At 41.5% G+C, this 21,982-nt stretch overlaps 1 protein-coding gene across 3 annotated transcripts in view; it reads right to left on the bottom strand.

Moving 5' to 3' along the window:
• Positions 1-18,078, bottom strand: part of FBXL2 (F-box and leucine rich repeat protein 2) — a 53,123-nt gene extending 35,045 nt beyond the window's left edge. Inside the window, exons 1-2 of one of the 3 annotated variants that reach the window (XM_064669460.1) lie at positions 17,961-18,078; positions 2,567-2,628 (exon numbers count right to left, since the gene is read on the bottom strand). In XM_064669460.1, coding sequence (XP_064525530.1) covers positions 2,567-2,628; positions 17,961-17,963 — 65 coding nt within the window. In that variant the 5' untranslated portion in view covers positions 17,964-18,078. Of the gene's footprint in view, positions 1-2,566; positions 2,629-9,396; positions 9,415-17,523; positions 17,575-17,960 lie in introns of those variants that run through there. The other 2 variants (XM_064669459.1, XM_064669461.1) reach the window with 2 other exon arrangements.
• Between the last annotated feature and the right edge of the window lie 3,904 nt (positions 18,079-21,982).

Genomic DNA, 21,982 nt, shown 5'->3' with positions numbered 1-21,982 from the left:
AAATAATTAGAATATTAATTACACTCAACGCAGCAATATTTAATCTCTTCTGTCATAACCATAGGGCAAGACTATTTTAAAACATGTTGCAGCTTGAGCATAAACTGTTTTCGGTGTTGAAAGACTATTCAGACTCAGTCTTGCAAAAACCTTTATGTGCAGGCACATAAAACAAATTCCTCTCTGATAAAGCTTTAGACAGCCAGGTTTGTGCCTTGAAATTTCCCTAGGTATCTACACTCTGCAGGGATGAGAACTCAGATGCATGTCCCATCTTAACACTCTCTCTAACATGCTCTTCCACTGGCCTTGTGAGCTCGTCTCTGCAGCAGTACAATTTCAAAAGGAGGTTTACAGAGCACCTCTCCCACTCGTCCCCTTCCTGTCCATTCCAAAACCTTGATTGTCAGCACAAAATTGTGGGTATAATGAAACAGGCACTTTATTTCTCTCTGGCAGGGCAGACTGAGTCCCAGCATTCCATATGAGATCATCATGTTCTTTACTGAGAAAGCTGACTGTCCCACTTCAGTTTCTCAGATCATCAACTCTTCTGGCTACAGCTGCAATGCTACTTCAGTAAATCACAGAGCAATTGCAAAAAGCACATATGAGCACAAGAAAGAGTCGGTTGGCTGAATCAGTTCTGTGTATGCTTGGCCTGGAATATTTTATTTTGTTGCTCCAGCCCCAAGAAGGCTTTAAACCATGCAGAAAGCTTCTTTAGACACTGCCACAACAATTAGTGTAGTAGCAGAGACTAGCTGCACTAATTCTTCAGCAGTCAAATATATGGTAAGCCTATATATCCTTCAAGTTGCTTTGTAAGAAGTTATCTTGAACACAAAAACTAACAGCTAAGCCACTGGTCCTGCCCAATCACTTGTACACTGGGTTTTTTTCCTGCTGACTTCTTTAAAATCACAGAATGGATAAGGTTGGAAGGGACCACAGTGGGTCACCTGGCCCAATCTTCCTGCTCAGACAGGGTCATCCTATAGCACATGGCACAGGATTGTGTCCAGACAGTTCTTGAATATCTCCAGTGAGGGAGACTCCACAACCTCCCTGGGCAATCTGTTCCAGCGCTTGGTCACCCGCACAGTAAAGAAGTTCTTCCTCATATTCACATGGAACTTCTTGTGCTTCAGTTTCCGCCCACTGACTATTGTCCTATTCCTTGGCACCACCTAAAAGAGCCTGGCTCCATCCTCTTGACACCCTCCCTTCACATACCTATGGACATTGATGAGGTCCCCTGTCAGTTGTCTCTTCTTGAGGCTGCATAGGCCCAGCTCCCACAGTCTCTCCTCATAAGGTAGTCCTTACTCCAGTCCCTTAATCATCTTTGTTGCCCTCCACTGGACCTGCTCCAAGAGTTCCATGTCTCTCTTGTACTGAGGAGCCCAAAACTGGACACAGCACTCCAGATGTGGCCTCATGAGGGCTGGGCAGAGGGGCAGGATCACCTCCCTCGACCTGCTGGCAATGCTCTTCCTAATGCACCCCAGGATACCATTGGCTTTCTTGGCCTCCAGGGCACACTGCTGGCTCATGGACAGCTTGTTGTCCATCAGGATCCCCAGGTCCTTCTCCACAGAGCTGCTTTCCAGCAGGTTAGCCCCCAGCATGTGCTGGTGCAAGGATTGTTCTTCCCCAGGTGCAGGAGGTTTTTTTTTAAGAAAGAATCATCAGCTCAGTTTTAATAACACCATCACTAAAAACTGTAATTGCACCATTATAAGCAAACATTTATTTTTTTCTTTCACCTTAAAAAGTGTTACAGTGGGCTGCAACAAAACCTATATGTAGGTATAGAAGATGGTGGTAAGCTGGTTCAGTTCTAGCTCTGGAGTGGTCACATCCAATCAAGCAACAGCTCCACATTTGGCAGCTTATACTTTGCTTGAAATCAGCTTTCGACAACCTGAGGGCATGAAGACATCCATTAGTGTGTCTCAGTCATGGGTCGGACTTTTTCATCTTGGTGTTGCAGCTAACTTCACAAAGATGATCTACTCGCACACCAGCAAGCTGATAATATTTATGAAAAACTGAATGACTACAGTAAGAAAGATCCTCCTGGTGGTTTTGCTTTATATAAGACAGAGTAGCAGTAATGGTAACAGACAGTGCTTTTCACTGTGGTGACTTTTTTGGAAGCTTTGAAGTGGAATTTCTATTTTATTTTGCTGTTCATGACACAGAGTGTGAACTACACTAGAGAAAGAATTATAAGCTCTTCAGACAGATAAAAACATTGTGCAGCATGGAAGAGGTCACTACCCGGTACAGCAAAGTTTTTCTGACATTATATTTCAGTTCTTTTTCTGACATGCAAGGAAAAGATCACTATTAAATGACATGTTCCATGGTATAGTATAATTTGAACACATTAAAACAAATCAAGGCAACAAGTTCAAGAATTCCAAGAACTAAATCAGGTATGTTGCTATGTATTTCAAGAGGATTTAAGAAAGAATGAATACCATTTGACAGCCTGCAAGCCACATAAGCAATGTACAACACTCAGATTTTTACTCCTTAATACGTTATGTAGAATTACCTTAACAGAAGTTCTTTGGGTAGTTTTTTGTTAATAAGGGCTTCATCATTATTTGAGAAAACCTAGAAACAGACAGAAAAAACACCATTTTAAAGACCAACAAGAAAAACATCTTTGAAAGAGACTTTTCATCTTTTATTTAGGTGCTTAATGCTTTTAAATTACTGTTAAGGTCAAGATTTCAACATATTAGTTGTTAATATGATAAAATTATTTCAATATTCAAAATAAGGCCACACCTCCCACATACACCTGCTCTTCCCTAGTGCTAAGATTCAACTGAACAAAAATTGTGGAGCAACTTAATAACCATGAAACAAGCAACCAGAAGCACACTTACACCACACAAAGAAGTATTTTAGGCAGTAGGGAAACCTGGAGCAATAGGAAGACAATACAAACACACCAGTTGCACAGTCCTAAAACTGGCCCACTTTCCAGTCATTCAAGTCACTCCCTAGAGTGCAAATACTTTGGCCCAAATATGTGAGTATGGATAAAATGTCGCTTAGTTAGCGACTTACTGAGCCAGCTGAATCCCAACAAGTCTATGGGACCAGACGGGATCCATCCCAGGGTGATGAGAGAGCTGGCAGAAGAGCTTGCCAAACCGCTCTCCATCATCTTCCAACAGTCCTGGCTCTCTGGGAAGGTCCCAAATGATTGGAGGTTGGCGAATGTCACCCCAATCCACAAAAAAGGCTGCAAGCAGGACCCTGGCAACTATAGGCCTGTCAGCCTGACCTCGGTGCCTGGCAGGGTTATGGAACAGATCATCCTGAGTGCAATCACACAGCACCTTCAGGATGGACAAGGGATTAGACCCAGCCAGCATGGGTTTAGGAGGGGCAGGTCCTGTCTGACCAACCTGATCTCTTTTTACGATCAGGTGACCCACCTAGTGGATGAGGGGAAGGCTGTGGATGTGGTCTATCTAGACTTCAGCAAGGCCTTTGACACTGTCTCCCATAATATACTCCTGGAAAAGCTGGTAGCCCATGGCTTGGACAAGTATACCCTCTCCTGGATTAGGAGCTGGCTGGAGGGTCGGGCCCAGAGAGTGCTGGTGAATGGAGCTGCATCCAGCTGGCGGCCGGTCACTAGTGGTGTTCCCCAGGGATCAGTGTTGGGCCCAGTCCTGTTTAACATCTTTATAGATGATTTAGATGAGGGGATTGAGTGTATCATCAGCAAATTTGCTGATGACACTAAATTGGGAGGGAGTGTCGACCTGCTGGAAGGCAGGAGGGCTCTGCAGAGGGATCTGGATAGACTTGAGAGATGGGTTGATTCCAATGGGATGAAGTTCAATAAAGCCAAGTGCCGGGTCCTGCACTTTGGCCACAACAACCCCATGCAGCGCTACAGGCTGGGCACAGAGTGGCTGAAGAGCAGCCAGGCAGAAAGGGACCTGGGGGTACTAATTGACAGGAAGCTCAACATGAGCCAACAGTGTGCCCAGGTGGCCAAGAAGGCCAATGGGATCTTGTCCTGTATCAAAAATAGCGTGGCCAGCAGGAGCAGGGAAGTGATCCTACCCCTGTACTCTGCGTTGGTGAGGCCACACCTTGAGTATTGTGTTCAGTTCTGGGCCCCTCAGTTCAGAAAGGATATTGAGGTGCTGGAGCGGGTCCAGAGAAGAGCAACAAGGCTGGTGAAGGGACTGGAGCATAAGTCCTATGGGGAGAGGCTGAGGGAGCTGGGGTTGTTTAGCCTGGAGAAGAGGAGGCTCAGAGGTGACCTCATCACCGTCTATAACTACCTGAAGGGAAGTTCTAGCCAGGTGGGGGTTGGTCTCTTCTCTCAGGCACTCAGCAATAGGACAAGGGGGCACGGGCTTAAGCTCCGCCAGGGGAAATTTAAGTTGGATATCAGGAGAAAATTCTTTACAGAGAGAGTGATCAGGCATTGGAATGGGCTGCCCAGAGAGGTGGTGGATTCACCATCCCTGGAGATTTTTAAACGCAGATTGGACGTGGCACTGAGTGCCATGATCTAGTAAATGGACTGGATTTGGACCAAGGGTTGGACTCGATGATCTCGGAGGTCTTTTCCAACCCAATCGATTCTATGATTCTATGATTCTATGATTCTATGAAAATATAATAATCTATAGATTTAAATAATATAGTGCCACAGATAGGATAGCAACTGCTATATAAGCAAAAGAAGTATGTCAAGACACGCTACAAGGGAAACTGAAAATACCTGTCACCCAGAACTTCATTTTATTAACATATATCCTAAGAAAAAGAAAATGGAGAGACTAAAAGAAAACGCCAAGGGGAAAAAGCAGGCAATAGCTAAGATTCTATAGGAAAATGTTTCTACAAAAGGAGAAAAGGATCAGTCAATAGTAAAATAGAAAGACTGAAAAAAGGAGATGCTGACCAGCTTTACAACTTACTGTAAATATTTAGGTTTGAGAAATTTTAACAGAGGAACACAGCAATAAACAAAACAACAGTGAAACAGTGATCTAGAATTTAAGTTCACTTAAATGGCAAAGACTAGAAGATGTCAAAGCCCCAAGCAACCACTTTCTATGTAAAGAAAAGACCTTTATGGAGTTCATTTGCTGTACAAAATACCAGAAACAAAAACTAGAGAGAAGGATCCCAAATAGATAAGTTTTCTGAATGCCAATAGGTAAATACGAAAATCATACAAAACAGAAACACGAAAAACAACCGGAAGGAATCTTCTCCCTTCACTAAGAATGTGCTGTTCCTGACTCAAGCATCAGGGTATCATCCCTTGTTCATCCTACCATCCACACACATGACATATTTGGCAACTATTTGCTTTGTTCCTTGGTTTAAAAAAAAAAAAAAAAAAATGAAGCACAAAAAGAAGGTCCATCAAAGCAAAGAATGAAAAAGAAGTCAAATATAAGCTTGGCTCTGTCTTCATAAAAGAAGGGAGACAGCAGAAAGTACATATCTGGGAATTTTGAAAATATCTCCCTCAAAGTACTATTAGATTTGAAAACTTCAACTTCCTTCTGGCTGCTGTCAAGAACTCTTTTTCTCTTCCAGTACATCCTAGGCTGATTCCAGGTCTACCTGCATTCTACTGTTTCAATTTTGACACAGATTTCTTCACTCACTACCTCTGTGCACAGTTATCCACATATCTAAGAACAATAAAACTGTCAACTTTCAATAGGACTGAGAAGTTTAATCGAGCTTCCTTTTCTGGGAACTAGAGCAGCACAGTTATTCACAGACTAAGGACTACAGACATTGTAAGCATAAAACAACCATGCATATATATGTCAATAGGACAATTCCAGTTCCTTCAGAAGAGAGGCAATGGCTTTAAGCAGTTCCACATGGCTGACCACAGGTTAAGCTTTGCTCTGGTTGTGCTTTATATCCAACATCCATTGCTGTTGATATTTTCAGCCTTTAGGCTGAAATACACCATGTACATCAACACTGTTTTTAGAACTGGTTGACTGTTTCTGAGTTTGGCAACTGATAGGTTTATGAACTAATTGTATGCATGCCATTTTAATATTATATGCTACTCACAGTTAGCAGCTTCTAGCCTGAAAACAATAGCATAAATAGGGATTCATTTTTTTAAAAAAGAATAGTCAAAACATAGGCCTAATTGTGTTTACTGCAGCACTCATTCAGAAAAAGGGGACACATAGGACATTCTCACAGAACTTAAGCTCACTAAAGAGTAAAGCGAGGAAGTATTCTTATGAACTACAGGTTAAAATAATAAGTTGCAAAAAAAAATGTTACCTCTGGGAAAGCACACAAGATTTGTGGTAAAACAAGTGAACTTAGATCTCATTAATTCTGGTTCAGAATCTGAACATTCAGTATCACAGACTACGAAAAATCCTCTTAATTATTTTGCAGTTGTAGATAATTCTTCAAAAGTTACATCATCTAGCATACACTTCCCACATATATTTGTAAATAAAGCTACTTTGTGGACTGCTATTAGTTTACATGTGTGCCCTCACTTTGCCTATATAAAAGCTGTTATTATCCAGTTTTTCTTTACACCATAGATTCTCATATATATCTCATATGGAGATACATATAAATATGCTCACTGTGTGAGGGTAACACAACATTAAGTTGGTAAGGTATGAGGCAAGTTACTATTTAACACAAAGAGCTATGATGTGTGCTCAAGCCTTTAGAGTATTTCCAACTACTCATCAGCTCCTGCATTAATAAGTCAAATCGCTACAAATCATAGCACAGTTTTTTGGGAATAGTAAGTATTTCTCTACTCGGGCCAAGCTGAAATGTACAATCAAAGCTAAACATACAATCAAACTGGCAACTCTCATGGGAAAAAGGCTTATTATAACCTTTATGTAAGACGATAAATCTAAAGTTCAAGTTGGACAGACAAATTATTTTAAATACATGACAGCATATCTGACCAATATGGTTCATTTAGGAATCCCAGTTAAAATTGGAAAAAAATGCAGCTTTTACTACATACTACAAGTGTGTGATGTATTCAGCCCCACAAGTACCACATCTACTACACAAGTCACAGATGAGGCCACAAACAGATTCAAAGCTGTTTTCCCTCAGACAGTAACTTTTATGTGTTCTTGTACACATTAGCTACAATTCTCATATGATAAAAGATTATTTTTATGGAATAAGTACATTTAGAAAAATGAAGGTGTCTCTTTATAGTACTCTTTTACTCTGTGCAAGTTTATTAGCCTCTAGAGCCACACTGCATTTGCATCTCAGAGGAAGCAAGAGGCTTCTTTAAAGGCTCTTCAATACGTTTTCCCCGAATGGAGAACAGACACAGGAAAACTGAGGCAGTCATCTTCTAGATGAACACTTGTAATGTGATTTTTAATGCATGCAAGCAGAGAGAAAAGACAGAGAGTGCCAACAGGATAATATATTTATTCTTTGAACAGTTCCTGATAATTTAAAACTTCCGTTAATGAAACAAATACCCTAATACATTCATGTATCACTTCTCTGAAGAAAATAGTGCTGTCAATTTTTACTTCATTTTTATTACATAACCTCTAGTTTTCTGTTTATTAAAAAAAAAATCCACCAAAAACAATCAGTCAAGGAAGTGTTCAATCACTGTAAAAAATATTCTAGTATTCTTGTCAAATATCATTTATTTTTCTTCAGTTACAGACGGTACTGACAATGACATGCCCTCAAAATACCTGTACACAGTAACCCAAAACAACAATTAAGAATACCCTGAATGTAGAAAGAATATTTCTTTTCTCTTTGCTTTTGCATTTTGTAGCAAGTTTGACTGTGTTAACGACAGGGTATCTCAAACTCTAGAAAAGTGTGGGTTTAACTGTAAAATGTAAACATAAGAAGAAATACAGATCTCTACATTCCTAAAGGAATTGCGAGAACAAACAAAACAAAACCCAAAAGAGAAAATTCTAGTTGCTTATTCCTTGAATCTTGAGCCATTTCTTACATTCCTTGACTGACCTCTCTTGGTAGTATCTTCACTGTTCTTTTGAAAGATTGGTTATAATGAGCTAAAAAGGCAGTATTTTCTTGAAAAATTACCTGATACTTTTGTACACTAAATTTCTTCAGCAACTACACTTTTTAAAAATTTCTTTATCATATAAATAAAGTAGCCATTTGTGTAAATCTGTCAAACACAAAAAGAATAATCTCCCTATTTTCCTTCCCCTTTCATGTTATTAAACATACTAATTGCCACTAGTCCTAGAACATAACTCCTTGGTACCCCACAGCTAGCTTGCCACCATTGAAAGCAACACATATTAATCTCTTCTGGTCTAACAGTTAGTGATAAAGGTCTCCTGTTTTCATGAAAATTAGTGATATGAAGAAATCTTTTCTGATAGAGTTATTTCAAGATCAAAATAATGTTATACTATTAATTTTGGTGATAGTCCTTATGTTTTTTTAAGGATGCAATTTCAGTTGTCATTCAGTCCTCTACTACAGAGGACTATTTTCTTTACAGATGAAACAGTTTTGCTAGCAGCTCATCCATTATGGCTCAGTTCCACAGAGATATTTATGTATCTAATTTCCATTGAAATCAGAGTAGATAAGGACTTTCAACCTGTCAACTTTTCAAATCAAAAGTTATTAAAAACCCAGACGCTCAAAAATAGCCTTGCTTAGTAGCACGCTAAAGGAATTATGGGCAAAAGTAGATTTGGGAAAGATGGAAGATGAACTGTGAAAGACTCTAAAGAGCATCAGCAAAAAGAGAAGACATATATACTGAAAACAAAGCTGAAGTATTTATCAAGTCAGGAAAAAAACCCAATGTTGGGTCATTTTGACAAATGGAGACAGTAGGTTAGAATTAAATCCATGTATTTCCCCTCCATGGTTGACAGAGCACATATCCTAGTTAAACTGTAAATATTGCCATAGGTATAAAGCATCAAGTCTCTCAGGTTTTCAGTGGCAAGAACGGTATTTATTAAATATTATTTATGCAGTACTAGACATGGTAAAAACAAGATGTTTCAAAGGAAAATCCTGACAAAATAAAATTAAAGTTTTATTCAGTTCCCCTGATGCGCAGATTTTTGTTGACAAACACAAAACCCAGAAGCCTGCTGCACCTCTCCTCCTCAGTGGAGACACATAATTGTTGCCAGAGCAATCTTCCCTTCACTGACCTACTGAAATTGCCTGCTGCTATAGTGGTAGGAAAGGCAGCAGATCAGCTTTGCTACCCAGAGCAGCTCACGAGCAAGCTAAAGTAATGAATGGCATCCTAAAAAGCTCTCTATTTAAACACACCAGAAAAATGGAGGAGGAAGAAGAAAAGAGAAAACAGTGTTCCTTTACCATAAATTTCAGATTATCTCACATGTTACACTACAGCATAAGTGTTCTCTAAAGCTCAGAGAATTGCTGCTCGCTGATGCTTCCTCCAGAAATGTACAATCAGTGCATCAGACAGGCAGACAGGCAGAATCATTTAACACTATGCAAGTGGCAAAACGTAACCGTATCCAGGCAACAAAGGGAGCGTTAGACAGGATATGCATTGCCAACAGAACTGAAATAAGTGATATGGAAGACACAACAGCTGATGGCACAGCACTGGTGCTAAATTAGAACCCATGGTAAAGCTTTCTGTACAATCAATAAAAATTCTGACATGACAAAGTGAACCTTGAAATGCAATCTCATCTTGAACAAAGCTTGTCTACAGCAGAGACAGACTGGCAAAGTCTTTTATTTCAACAAACAGACACTGTGTACCCTCCAGGCTCTCATTCCTGTGCTCCAGCTGCTCACCCTGCTCTGGCTTTGACTTTGTGCACTTCAAAATCCCATCCATCCTGGTCTGTTGTGGTCACTAACCTTTTTTTCCCTTTGGACACTCCCTACTAGAGCGCAGGGCATGGTCTTCAGTAGACTTACAGCTTTCTCCTTGCTGCCAGATACCCAATGGATCTTTAGCACTGGTCTTTCCTTGGGATATTTTCTCTTCCAACACTGTGACAAACTGACTGATCAAAAGCAACATCTCCTATCAAATATTTCTGTTCTTACTGTGCTGGTCATCTTAAACAATTAAGGCTCATCTTCAGAAACAAGATCAAATACACCTGAGAATATCTCCCTGTCTTTCCATAATGCCTTCCAATGACTTAGGGCTGCTTATAAGGGCTATAATGCTTTTAAAGTTTCCCCCAGAATAAGTGCTGCCCAATATAATAAAACCTTCCAGACAGAGGCAGCTGGCCACACTGCCCACTTTGCTGCTTGATTTTCTTCCAGAAGAGGCATCATTCTTATTTTGCCAGCACTGGTACTCATACCACATCATTCACATTTTACTGGAGGGCATCAGCCTGGCTCTGCAAGGCCCTGCTCTCACTGGGTGAAAGATCAAGGTCATTTGTGAGCTGATGTCCACAGCTGCACAACTCTACCTTGAGGCCTTTGGCTGTCCCAACTCAACTGCCTCCTAGTGCAGAGCAGAAGGTGCTTGCACGTTGCCTTTCCTGCTGCCTCAAGCACATCAGCTCATCCTCAGTTGATCAATTAGCTCACATCACCCTCTCCTGTGTGTTTTTCAGAAGACCAGCTAACAACATATTTGGAAATCACCAATCCAGCCGTTTAAAGACTAGGGCTTTACTCCTGCAAGCCGTCAAGGTATTAAGGTGTAACAGGTTTGCCTGACCTGCGCTACTCAGCCTCGTTTCCTAAGTCACCAAAGAGACAGTAATCCTCTCACCCAAGTGTGATGGTTCCTACTTTTGCATGTTAAAAATTATGAAGGGGAAATCCAATGGTTAGCAGAATTATTGATTGACCTAATTACTTGCAAGCCCAAAATTCAGTTGAAAGATAACATTTTATCAATACTTGCTATCATGTAACTAATGTTCGGTAGCCCGCATGACAGAAAACACTATGTTCAATCCAATACCTCACCAAAAGAAACTGGCATTACACTACTATTTGCAAAAAAGCTTTGCAAGTTCTGCTTCCCCCACGTTGCTCTGAGATAGGCGCTACATGGAAAACTAACCTTTCAGGTTATGATCCACCGAGCTCACACTTCGCCTTTCAAGGCATCTTGTTCTAACCACTACCGGAGATGGCAAAACAAACCTGAACCACGTGGAAAAATAAACTACTCCTTACCTAATCTTCCATGACTAGAGATTGGTTCCGATCAGGAGAGGAAAAAAAAATAAATCCAACAACTACCATTTAAACAGTAAGAAATTTGGAAAAAGCTGTTAATTGTATCCCCATATATTCTTTAAACATACACAGAAAGACAGCTGAAAAAACAGGTCTGACAAAGTTTTATCCTCATCATCTGTTAGTCATATACTGATTGGCAATTCTTTTCTTGTTTGCTTTCCTTAAAAAAAAAATTGATGACTGAATATTTCCTTTTTCAGATAACTATCCATTATTCCTCTTTTAAGGTTATTCTCTCCCAAACAGAGACAGTACATGATGATGCACTTAGATATCTTTCCTAAAAAAAAAAAAAAAAATAAAGCATTCAATTAACAGTCCAATCTACAAATCACTTTTAAGTGGAACATGTGGAAACCCATATCATCTACTTTATGGGCTTGGACACCAACAGACCCATGGCAGAAAATTAAAATCAAATAGAAGAAGCAGTTGTTCCCTGTAGCCCATCACAAGGCTGATCATGCATCGTACGGATTCTGTACTTCTTAACCATCTAAATGACAAACCTCTCCTTAGGCATCAAGCAGAGTCTCAAATGCAATTTGCAAAAGCCTAAGTCCAAAACACTTGAGAAAGGTACTTTCCTTTGACTGCTCAAGCAACTTTGAGACTCTACACAGACACACTGAAACAGAATCTAAGGCAGCTTCCAACACAACATCCACAAGGACTGTGTGCTCAAATTACAATTTGTGTAATCCCCAAAATAATTCATTTGGTGTCACACAGTCTTGTAAAATCATGCTATAAATACACATTCTCAAAGCATTCAGAGCATGATACATTTCTGAAAAAAAAAAAAAAAGCAGTCTGAGAGAAAAGTTACTGTCCGCTCATTTTAATGTAGCAATATTTGGTTAGGGATAGCCATTCAGTGTCAGCCATTCAAATTTAATCCACACAACAGATTCATCAGAGCCCTTAGGAGAACATCTTTCAAAACTCCTCTGAATCACAACTTCTTCATGTAGCTGTTTTTACTGACATACATATGGCTAAGTTTTATTCCCAGTCTCCAATATCAGCATACAAACTAAAAGGCTGATGGCACGACAACAGAGACCTGAAATCCTCCCAGAGTGTTCACATGGAGATTCTTCTGCAGGTCCATTTCCCCAGGAGTTTGCACTGTTCTAATTTGAACTGACAAGAGTCCTCCCTCCAGTCACGCAATCCCACGCCCAGAAAGGCTATTCTTATTATTGTACTTAAAGTGTAAATGAAATTACAGCTTAAGTACTGACTGTATGGTTGAAATAGAATCCCTTCTTCTAAGCACCTGTGAAACAGAAATTTTGAGTACCAATATCCCCCCCCCCCGCTGCTCTTCAAAAATATATGTGAGACATAAAAGGTATAGTTCATTACAGAAATAACTCTATAGTTTCTACAAAGCCATTTCAAGGCAGTGCTTGATCTGCCTCATAAACACTATGTCAGAACTGAGGTATTTTTTCCTTAGTAGTGAGCATGAAATTTTTACTATGAAGAGTAAACCTTCTCTGCAAGGCAATCTCCCTAGAGAATGAATGAGAAAAAAAAAAGATGACAAAATCTACATTGTGGCTCTACACACCATATAGGTAGTGCATAACTAATACAAGCTTCCATATATGTAATGTATAATTAATAAAAGCTTTCAGGTATAAGAGACAAAATTAGGTACCTCTTCATGATTACAAGCAGTAATTACAATTGACTTCAAAGGAAATAGCATCATAGTAGCATTTCCAAAACATCTTCTTAAACTGTTCCAAGAAAGGTAACAGGTTGAGATTAGAAGAGCAACTGGACATTCACTCAATTCTCAGTATTTGCCAAAACATATGGTTTTTGAACTTCCGCAGAAGTAAAATGACCTTGATACTTTCGTTCTAGAAGTAGTTCTGAAAGCAGTTTATAATCTACAAGCACATTTAGACATTTTGCCCCTTAATATTTAGATTACTACTATGTAACATCAAGCCATGATATGGAAATGCCTTTTCTCTGTGAAGCTCTAACCTCAATTTCAACCTCTGAAGACAGACAAACTTGACATACTGGTAGAGTTTCACCTTTATGTAGATTTGATGACATTCTTGTCTCCTTGATTTAAATTTACAGAACATACTGGGTAACCAGTTGAACAGCAATCAAATCCAATGAAACCCAAAGTTAGTGTTTCCTTCCGCCTACCAAGGAGAACACAGGAAAACACTGGGATAAAAAAAGAGAGTATACCATGAAGTGTGGCCAATATTTTAAGTGCTATAGCTTGATACCAAATTTTAAGTACTTTTGTGTGGGCTACACAACAGCAGTTCATAGTTCCAAAAAGTCATAAATGTGCAAGTCCAGTCCTCCAACACAAAGATAAAAACTCAGAGGGAATCCCTCAAGAAATTGGCTGTAGTTGGTTATGTCAGCTGAGGTGCCCTGGTATCAACTGTTGCTGCATTTCCATTGTCTCTCAGTACCCAACAGAAATTATTTTAATCCATTTAAACACTTAAATTCATACTGTAATTTTGCGCGGGTGGGTTTTGTTTTGGTTGGGGATAGGAAGGAGGTCATTTGAGACACCAAAAATCAAGCATCTTAGAATCTGTGCTTTCTTCTCCTTGACCAGGTAAATAACAAATCCCTCCTTAAGTATCAGACACTCAAATGTAAGTTGCAAAAGCCCAAGTTCAAAACACCTGAGAAAGGTACTTTGACCACCCAAGTAACTTTGAGACTGTACACAGATATACTGAAACAGAACTTAAGGCAGTTTCCACCATAACATGATTCAAAGGGAATCACAAAAATAATCCGTTTGGCTCCACAGAGTCTTGTAGAATGACACTATAGACACAGATTTTCAGACATTCACAGACATTCGGACATTTCAAAAATGTAAAGTAGTACATTTTTTGAAAAATTAGGTGGAGAAAAAAGTTGGATCTTCACAAACTAATTGTTCTTCAATCTCAAAGACAACTAGGTTAAACTTTGAGAGACATACAAGTAATTTCTTGATCCAGAAAAAAAAAAATTGAATTGACAGAGAGATACCAGTATGTTGTAAATTTTAGGTCCATCATTATACTCTTTTAATGTCTTATGCATACGTTTTTCTGTTGTAACAACACAAAAAGGCTTCCTGCATTTTAAAGAATGCAAATCTGGTTTTCCCCATTTAGAAGTTACTCTGTGTTTACAATCTTCCTTCTCAGAAGCTTTACAAACAATTAGAATATCCCACTCTGTGTTAAAAGTTCAAGTGGGAAAGCTGCTTTGTAAAAGCTTACGCAGACAGCCGGACTCCAATCTTATCACGTTCAAATCACATCATCCAAAATGCACAGTCAAGTATGATCAGAAATTGTAACAGTTCTTGCATTGTGCTAAAACATACAGGTGGTGATGGGGAAGAAAAAAGAAATCTATGGAGAATATGGATTAGCTTCCTAAAAAGATTATTAGAAAGAATGCAAGTCACGTTGTGGCTATTGTTTAAACTATCTCAAGGGAAAACTCTTTGGTGTCAAAATTTCATCTGGTTTTGTCCTACTTAGCATTTCCATTTATGCACATTTCTAATTCAGTAGAGAGACTACCAGAATTACCACATCAGTTGATAACAATTTACATTAAATTAATGCAGTTATTCTGACTTCTAATTGACAAAACAGCTGAAGTACTGTTAATGTGTAGCCTTCTGCTGGGATTCAGATCAATATTGTCACAGGGCCAAGATTAGTACTACTTTTCTACACTAACCTAAAAATAGTTGCCATGCTTCAGTGAAACCTGACTTTTATTTGAAACTCTGCACATCTGCTAGCCCCATGTTATCCCTAATTTTAACTAAGATGACTAAATATTCCAGAGTGTTGTCAAAATAATCAAGCAATAAGCTAATAGTCCTTCTGATTTTTAGGAGCACTGATATTTTCTGTACTAAAAAGTCTGGTTCAAAATTAATTCTATGAAGCAATGAAGAATTAAGAGGGAAAGAACAACCTGAACAGGACTAACCCTATAAAACAGAGCAATTCAAGTATAAGCAGGGGTATATAAATAACAAAATGCTTGAAAAATATGCGAAGAATAACAAAAATGGTGCTATTTCATCCTTTTTTTATCAGCTCTCAAGTGCAAGGAGCTGCCCAATATAAGAATCTGCATCGCAGTAAGGCTTATCTGGTATAATTTCTGAGATTTTACCTGTGCAGTTATAGCAACAATTCAGTGCTGCTTTGCAGATTCCATGTCTGCTGAGTTTAGACTGCTAAAAATACCTAATTGGGAATGTCAAAATGGACCACAAAGGAAAACTTCATGTCTGAGGTCTGGTAAATGGAAAATATTTACTTACAGAATAATGGAATCATTAAGGTTGGAAAACACCTCCAAGTTCATAGAGTCCAACCTTTGACCGAACACCAGCACGTTGACTAAGCCATAGCATCACGTGCCATGTCCAGTAGTTTCTTGAACACTTCTAGGGGTGGTGACTCCACCATCTCCTTGGGCAGCTTGTTCCAGTGCTTGAAAACCCTTTAAGTAAAGAAATTCTTCCTGATGCCCAACCTGAACCTCCCCTGGCACAGTTCATTGACATTTGGTTAGTTTCTTTTTCAGTCTGTAATCTTTAAGTTTAGAACATGAGATAAATCCATTTTATTCCACTAACTTTCAAGATACTGCATCTTCTCAAATGTGGAAAAAGATGTTTGATGGAATACTGATACGAAGCAGGACATGTCATTAAGTCACATCATAATAACTTCACCAATACTGCACCAGCCACAGTCTCATTTACTTATGTTTACTCCTCCTTGTAGCAATAGATGCATCCTAAAACCTTTGCAAACCATACCCAACATGATTCTACATAGAAGCCTACTGCAATCATACACAGTCTATCCACATGTTTATTCCATCTCACATCTTAGCTTTCAAGGTTGCTTCGTTTAGGTTCAAAACATATAGGCTAGAATTGGGAAGGAAAAGAAGGCAAAGCGTAGAGGAAGAAAGAGAAGGTTCATGAACAAGCCTTCATGCAAAGGAATAGGTTACACCACCACAGGAATATGGTTCTTCCCTTTGTGTGGTTGAGCGCTCCCTCCTCCTCCCCAGAACTTGATATAGGAAACCTACTATCATTACACATACATAAATATACACATAAAGTGATTTTGTGCCTTAAAATAATTATGCATTTCTCCAAGTGTGACAGGCCAGCAACTGTGCCTTCTCGTGCATCTACCACTTGATCACTGAGAAACAATGAGGCATCAGACAATTAAGTTATAATTGAAAACAGGGATCGTACCAATTACACCTTTCTGAACATGCTGTGCCCGTCCCTACACACTCCCCCTTACATGCCTTGTCATCTTCCTTGCACAAACATCCTGATGCATCTCTCCCCTGCCTCTCGCTGCATACACGTTCTGTATCACATCCCCACAAGTTCTTCCCATAGAGCAAACCACAATCACTCTCCCTCCTTCACTGCACCCTGCACATATGTGTGTTCCATGTCACGCCATCCCTAGATACAGGTGCAACAAACCTTGTGCCCACAACACACATACCACAAATCTGTCATAAATGCATCTGTGCACACACATCAAAACATCACAGCTATGCACACTCACACATACAAGCCACTGCTACTCCATACACACAGAATACCATACCCTCTATCTGCTACGTACATATAAAAGTACAGATAATCCTTGCCACACCCACAGCATACATGCCTTTAAAAATATCCACAGATTATGCCACACCCAATATTCACTCTATATACACGCAGGCACAAGCCCATGCCAGACAGCAGCGTGCAGACACAACTACACACACACGCGATGCCGTGTCATGGCCCCGCACACAATGTCACATCCCTGCTACAACACAAACACACACATATCCGAAGCCCAAATCGCAGCAGACGCACACGCGCTGACAGAGGCATAACATTACGCTCGTGTCCTACTGTGTATCTGCTACATAGACACATCCCAGGCCACACCCTGGCTCAAGGCACATGTACAAGCACATAGCTCAGCGCCCAAACCCTGCGCATCCACACCGTGACATCCCGCCCCTGTCCTGTGCACCGACACACGCCTTCGCTCCCTCCCTACTTCACAAGGGGCACGACACACCTCCATCGCTGCCCAGCCGCTTCGCACACCCACATGAACACACATCATCCCTCCCTCCCGTGCTATCCGGGGGGGGCAACACGCCGCGCCACACCTGACCCGCTCCGCACACCAGGCAGAGCCCTGCCATGGCTGCTCCGGCGCTGCACTGGGAGGAGGCGAAGGCGCCCGTCACACCTCACCACTGCCACAGCGGGGGACAGCGCGGCCCCACCTGCCTCGGACTGACTGACTGACTGACTGACTGATAGGCAGGCAGGCAGGCAGACACTCTGCTTTCCCACCGCCACAGCGGGGGTGGGCACAGCCCCGCTCCGGCCCGCACGCCCAGCGCCGCATCCGCACCCATACGGTGCCCGCGCCCCGCGCTCCCCCGGCCACCACCCTCCCTCCCCTCCGGCGGCGCCGCCCGCACGGCCCCGGGGCCGCCCCGCACGGCCCGGCCGGCGCTCGCTCCCCGCCCCGGGTCGCCCGAGCGGCCGGGCCAGCCCCGCCAGGGCCCGGCGGCGGGGCCGTGCCGGGGCTCCTCACCATGGCAGAGGCGCGGCGGCGGCGCTCCCGGTTGTCCCGGCGACGCGGAGCCCCGAGGAGGGCGCCAGGTGCACCCGCCGCGCGCCCCCGCCGCCGCTGCCGGAGCCGGGGCGGGGCCGCCGCGCGGCCGCGTGACCGGCACCGCCCCTGCGCCGTGGGGCCGCCCCGCCCCCGGCGGAAGGAGGGGGGAGCCCTCAGCCCCGAGCCGAGGGGTGCGGGGTGGGAGCCGGGAGCGAAGGGTCGCTGCTCCTGCCTGCCCTCGCAGACGTCTGACGGGTGATGCTGGCGCAGGTGTAACTGCACCCCTACGCCCCCAGTTTGCAGCCTGACACCGTATTTGTGTTGGGCGGAATGCTGTCCTGGCAGCATGGAATCATCACTTTTCGAAGAGACCTTGAAGATCGCCCAGTCCAACCCTTCACCCAGTAACCCCACTGTAACCCCTAAACCTCTAAACCGTATCACCCAGCGCCAGATCCAGATGCCTCTTAGACACCTCCAGGGATGGCGACTCCACCACTTCCCTGGGCAAGTTATTCCAATGCCTGACCCCCTGACAGTGAAAAAAATTTTTTCTAGTACCTAATCTGAATCTACCCCCTCTCAGCTTGAGGCCATTTCCTCCTGTCCTCTCACTATAGGCACGCTAGAAGAGACTGTCCCCCAGCTGATTCCAACCTCCTTTCAGGTAGTCATAGAGAGCGGTGACATGTTCGATCCGAGATGCTGCCTTGTCAGCTAGGGAGGCTTCGTCTGGAGTGCATGGTCACTCCACTTGCGACTACAAGTGTAGATAACCGAGGGATGATAACATCCCAAATCTCTACAGAAAAATCCACAAAAGCTGGTCTGTCAGTGAGCCAAGTGCTTTCAGGCGATGCGTGCTGTCAGTAAGAGCACGGCTTGCCTCTGCAAACACTCTCTGCGTAAAACCACCATCAAAGCCAAATACAACATTGTTAGTAGCACACTTATGGGTCACATCTGTTCAGCAGTCACAACACTACATGCAGAAACAAGGAGATGGGAAAAATTGTGGAGAAAAAATTACCCCAGCAGGTATTGTTTTCTGTTGATTCAGTCCTTCAGATTTCTAAGAATCATAAGTGACCATTGCAGAGTAACAGGAGTTTGCTATTTGGCATGGGCTGAGTTCATTCCTTTAAGGAATGAAACATTCTGGTTTGATTAACAGTAAAGAATAGTTTCTTACAAAAGTGTCCTTTCTCAGAACCCACACGGAAATAGTTGGTACATGCACATACCATTTGTTGGCACATCTCTGAATCTACTGTCTTGTACTCTCCAGACTTTGGAGAATGACCTGGTTCATACAGTTGATCTGGTTTGTATAGTAGGGAAGAAAGCCTCAGAAATGTGAAATATGTATAAACAATTTAGACATGCTCAGCTGAATTGCAGAAGGCCCAGACTAGCAGTTTCTAAATTCTGTTCGTTCACATTTCAAAAAACAACACATGATTATCAAGATTATATATATATTTTTTTAGTTCTTCCCAAATCTCTGGACTGTATTATAAGGATAGTGACAGATTTCCCTATCACTATAGTAAAAAGAAAGAAATCTAGGGAGTTAGGATCAGTTCAAGTTGCAGCAACCTGAACAAAAAAACCAAACAAATCTGATTTTGCAAAAAGAAGGGACAGTACAAAAGAACAACCATGTTCAATGAAGAGGAGTGCAGGATAATTAGACAAATTTGGATCTATTTGTGCAAGGGAGGCAAGACAGGAGGCAAATGTGTGAGTAGATTCTCCATGACCTAACGTCAGCTCTCATTTGACTGAAAGCTGTCAGAAGGAATGAAGACTTTACCAAATAAATTTGAATCAATATTTTATGTATAAAAAGACTGTAGGAAAAAAAGCTCCTTGTTTCATGCCCAAGAAAGAGAAGATGGCGATATATATTTGCCATCTGTGTATTTGTTTAGCATGTGAGAGATAGAAATGCAAATCTTTGTGTCTGGACCAACTAATGATGTTATAGCACCACACTACTGACTTTCTGGACTCCTTTTTGTCTATATTGTGGTACCACTTAAAAATTCAAGAAAATTTTGATCAAAGAAACCTTCTAGATTGGCTTGAGTTTCTCCAAATAAACAGTGAGTTATGGAAATGAGACTTCAGAAATGTGGGTACAGGAGTATATATGTCCTGCTTTGTCTTCTTCATTTACTGGCTGTGGAATGTCTCAGTATACACATCTGAAGTGTTAAGAGAATATATCCATTTTTAGTGTCCAGTTTTCAACAAATCCACAGCAGTATTGTGCTATGAAAAGCTTTCCATCCAAAAATTCCCTGCTAGCTCTAATTTTAGCATTCTTTTAAAATCACTAGGTTTTAAGATAATTCTTTTTCACTGGTCATTTTACAATGACAGATTAAGTAAGTTATTACTGATGCCTTTTTATATTTGGTAAGCTGCAGAGCTACATTCAACAGCTTGACCTTTTAACTTGACTGTCTGAAGTCCTTCCTAGCTGTTCTAGACTCCTGTTGAATGCTGATTCAATTCCCCTCTTTCTTACCTTTTTACCAAACTTAAAAGAAGTGAAGAATGTCAGAAAAAAGGAACAAGTGCCACCCATGAGAGTGTGGGTTAGTAAAAAGATTATGGAAGTCTTTGGTCTTGCTAAACAGCATCTTCAAAGCCTTTGTGCTGCCAGGTTCCAGAGCCCAGAGGAGACTTTCAGATTCCAGAAAGTCATTGCAGAGACTGAGTAGCCAAGTCCACAAAAGGAGTCTTGTTTCTGGATTCCACCCATTCATGCTTTCCCCAACTCCACTCTGTATCCAGTGAAGACTTTCCCATGAGGGTTGTTACCAAATGATGCCAAGCGGCAGTAACTGAACTTTGTCAGCACAAGAGGACATTTACAGTGGTCTTTGGATTGTTGGATTTCCTTAAGACTAGAAGTGAGTCCGTAGTCTTAGCAGTGCTCATGTGCCCATAAATCTACACATAAATTTTTTTCAGGAATTTGCCTCCCTGGCTGAAGAAATTTGATTTGAAACAAGTTAATTGTTAGACCTTTCCTTCCCTTTTCCCAACCTCCCTTTGTGCAAGTCAAATGAAAGTTTGGATGCTACCGTTCCCAGCTGTTTATTACAACTCTTGCCTCTGCAGCATAGCAGAGGCTGGTGAGGCTTGCCTGGTTGTGCTTCAAGATAACTTGCACCAAGACTGCCAAAGATCTCACTTGGCATCATGCTCACCCAACTCATCTGGGAAGGACTTTGGCTACCAGTGAGGAGGAAAATGGTTGTAGGTGGTTAATTTTGAAACTACTGCACTGAATCTGAAGAACCTAATCTTTCCTTGGGTTAAATGATTGTGACAAAAGGGTCCACATCTGTTAATTGCCATTACAAGCAAAAAATGGTCAAGGAAGCATATCTTGTTTCTAGGATGCTTTTTGGTAATCTCTGCACGGTCACATTAGAGTGTAAATAGGTGATGTTTAAATGTCTGATGTGGCTTTACATGTACTGTCTTGTAAGAATTGATAGATCAAGACTTCCCAAACTGTTTTTCTTCCCTGAGTACAGCACCAGCACATGTTAGCTTTGTGCCAGAATTTATACTGATGTGGTGCTGTTGCCTTTTCAAAACTTGCCTTTATACCACTAGTTGTGTACATACCATAGGTTGGGAATATCCTGCCCTACCCAGATAATTTGTGGGAGTCTGAACCAGCAACCTGACTGTGTGAACTGATAGAGGCAGGCAGCTGGGATAACCACAAACTCACAGCTAGAATTCAAAGAGTAAATTTATTTTCATTACCTTGCTAACCAGGGGATCCCTGAAGCAACACCCAGGCAGAGGTACACAAGTGGAGATGCAGGCACCATTAAACTCGATCCACGTTAGAGGATCACTGGGCTGGTATTCACACAGGCTCATCAAGAGTTATTCCCATCTGCAAGGTCACTTGAGTAATTTACAGTCCTCCTTGCCAGCCTCCTGCTTTTAACCCTTTCTTCCCAACA

This window comes from Pseudopipra pipra, chromosome 1, assembly GCF_036250125.1.
Source record: "Pseudopipra pipra isolate bDixPip1 chromosome 1, bDixPip1.hap1, whole genome shotgun sequence".
NCBI classification, from domain to species: Eukaryota; Metazoa; Chordata; class Aves; order Passeriformes; family Pipridae; genus Pseudopipra; species Pseudopipra pipra.
The sequence above is the reverse complement of the archived record's forward strand: the minus strand, read 5'-3'. Positions and strand labels throughout refer to the sequence as shown.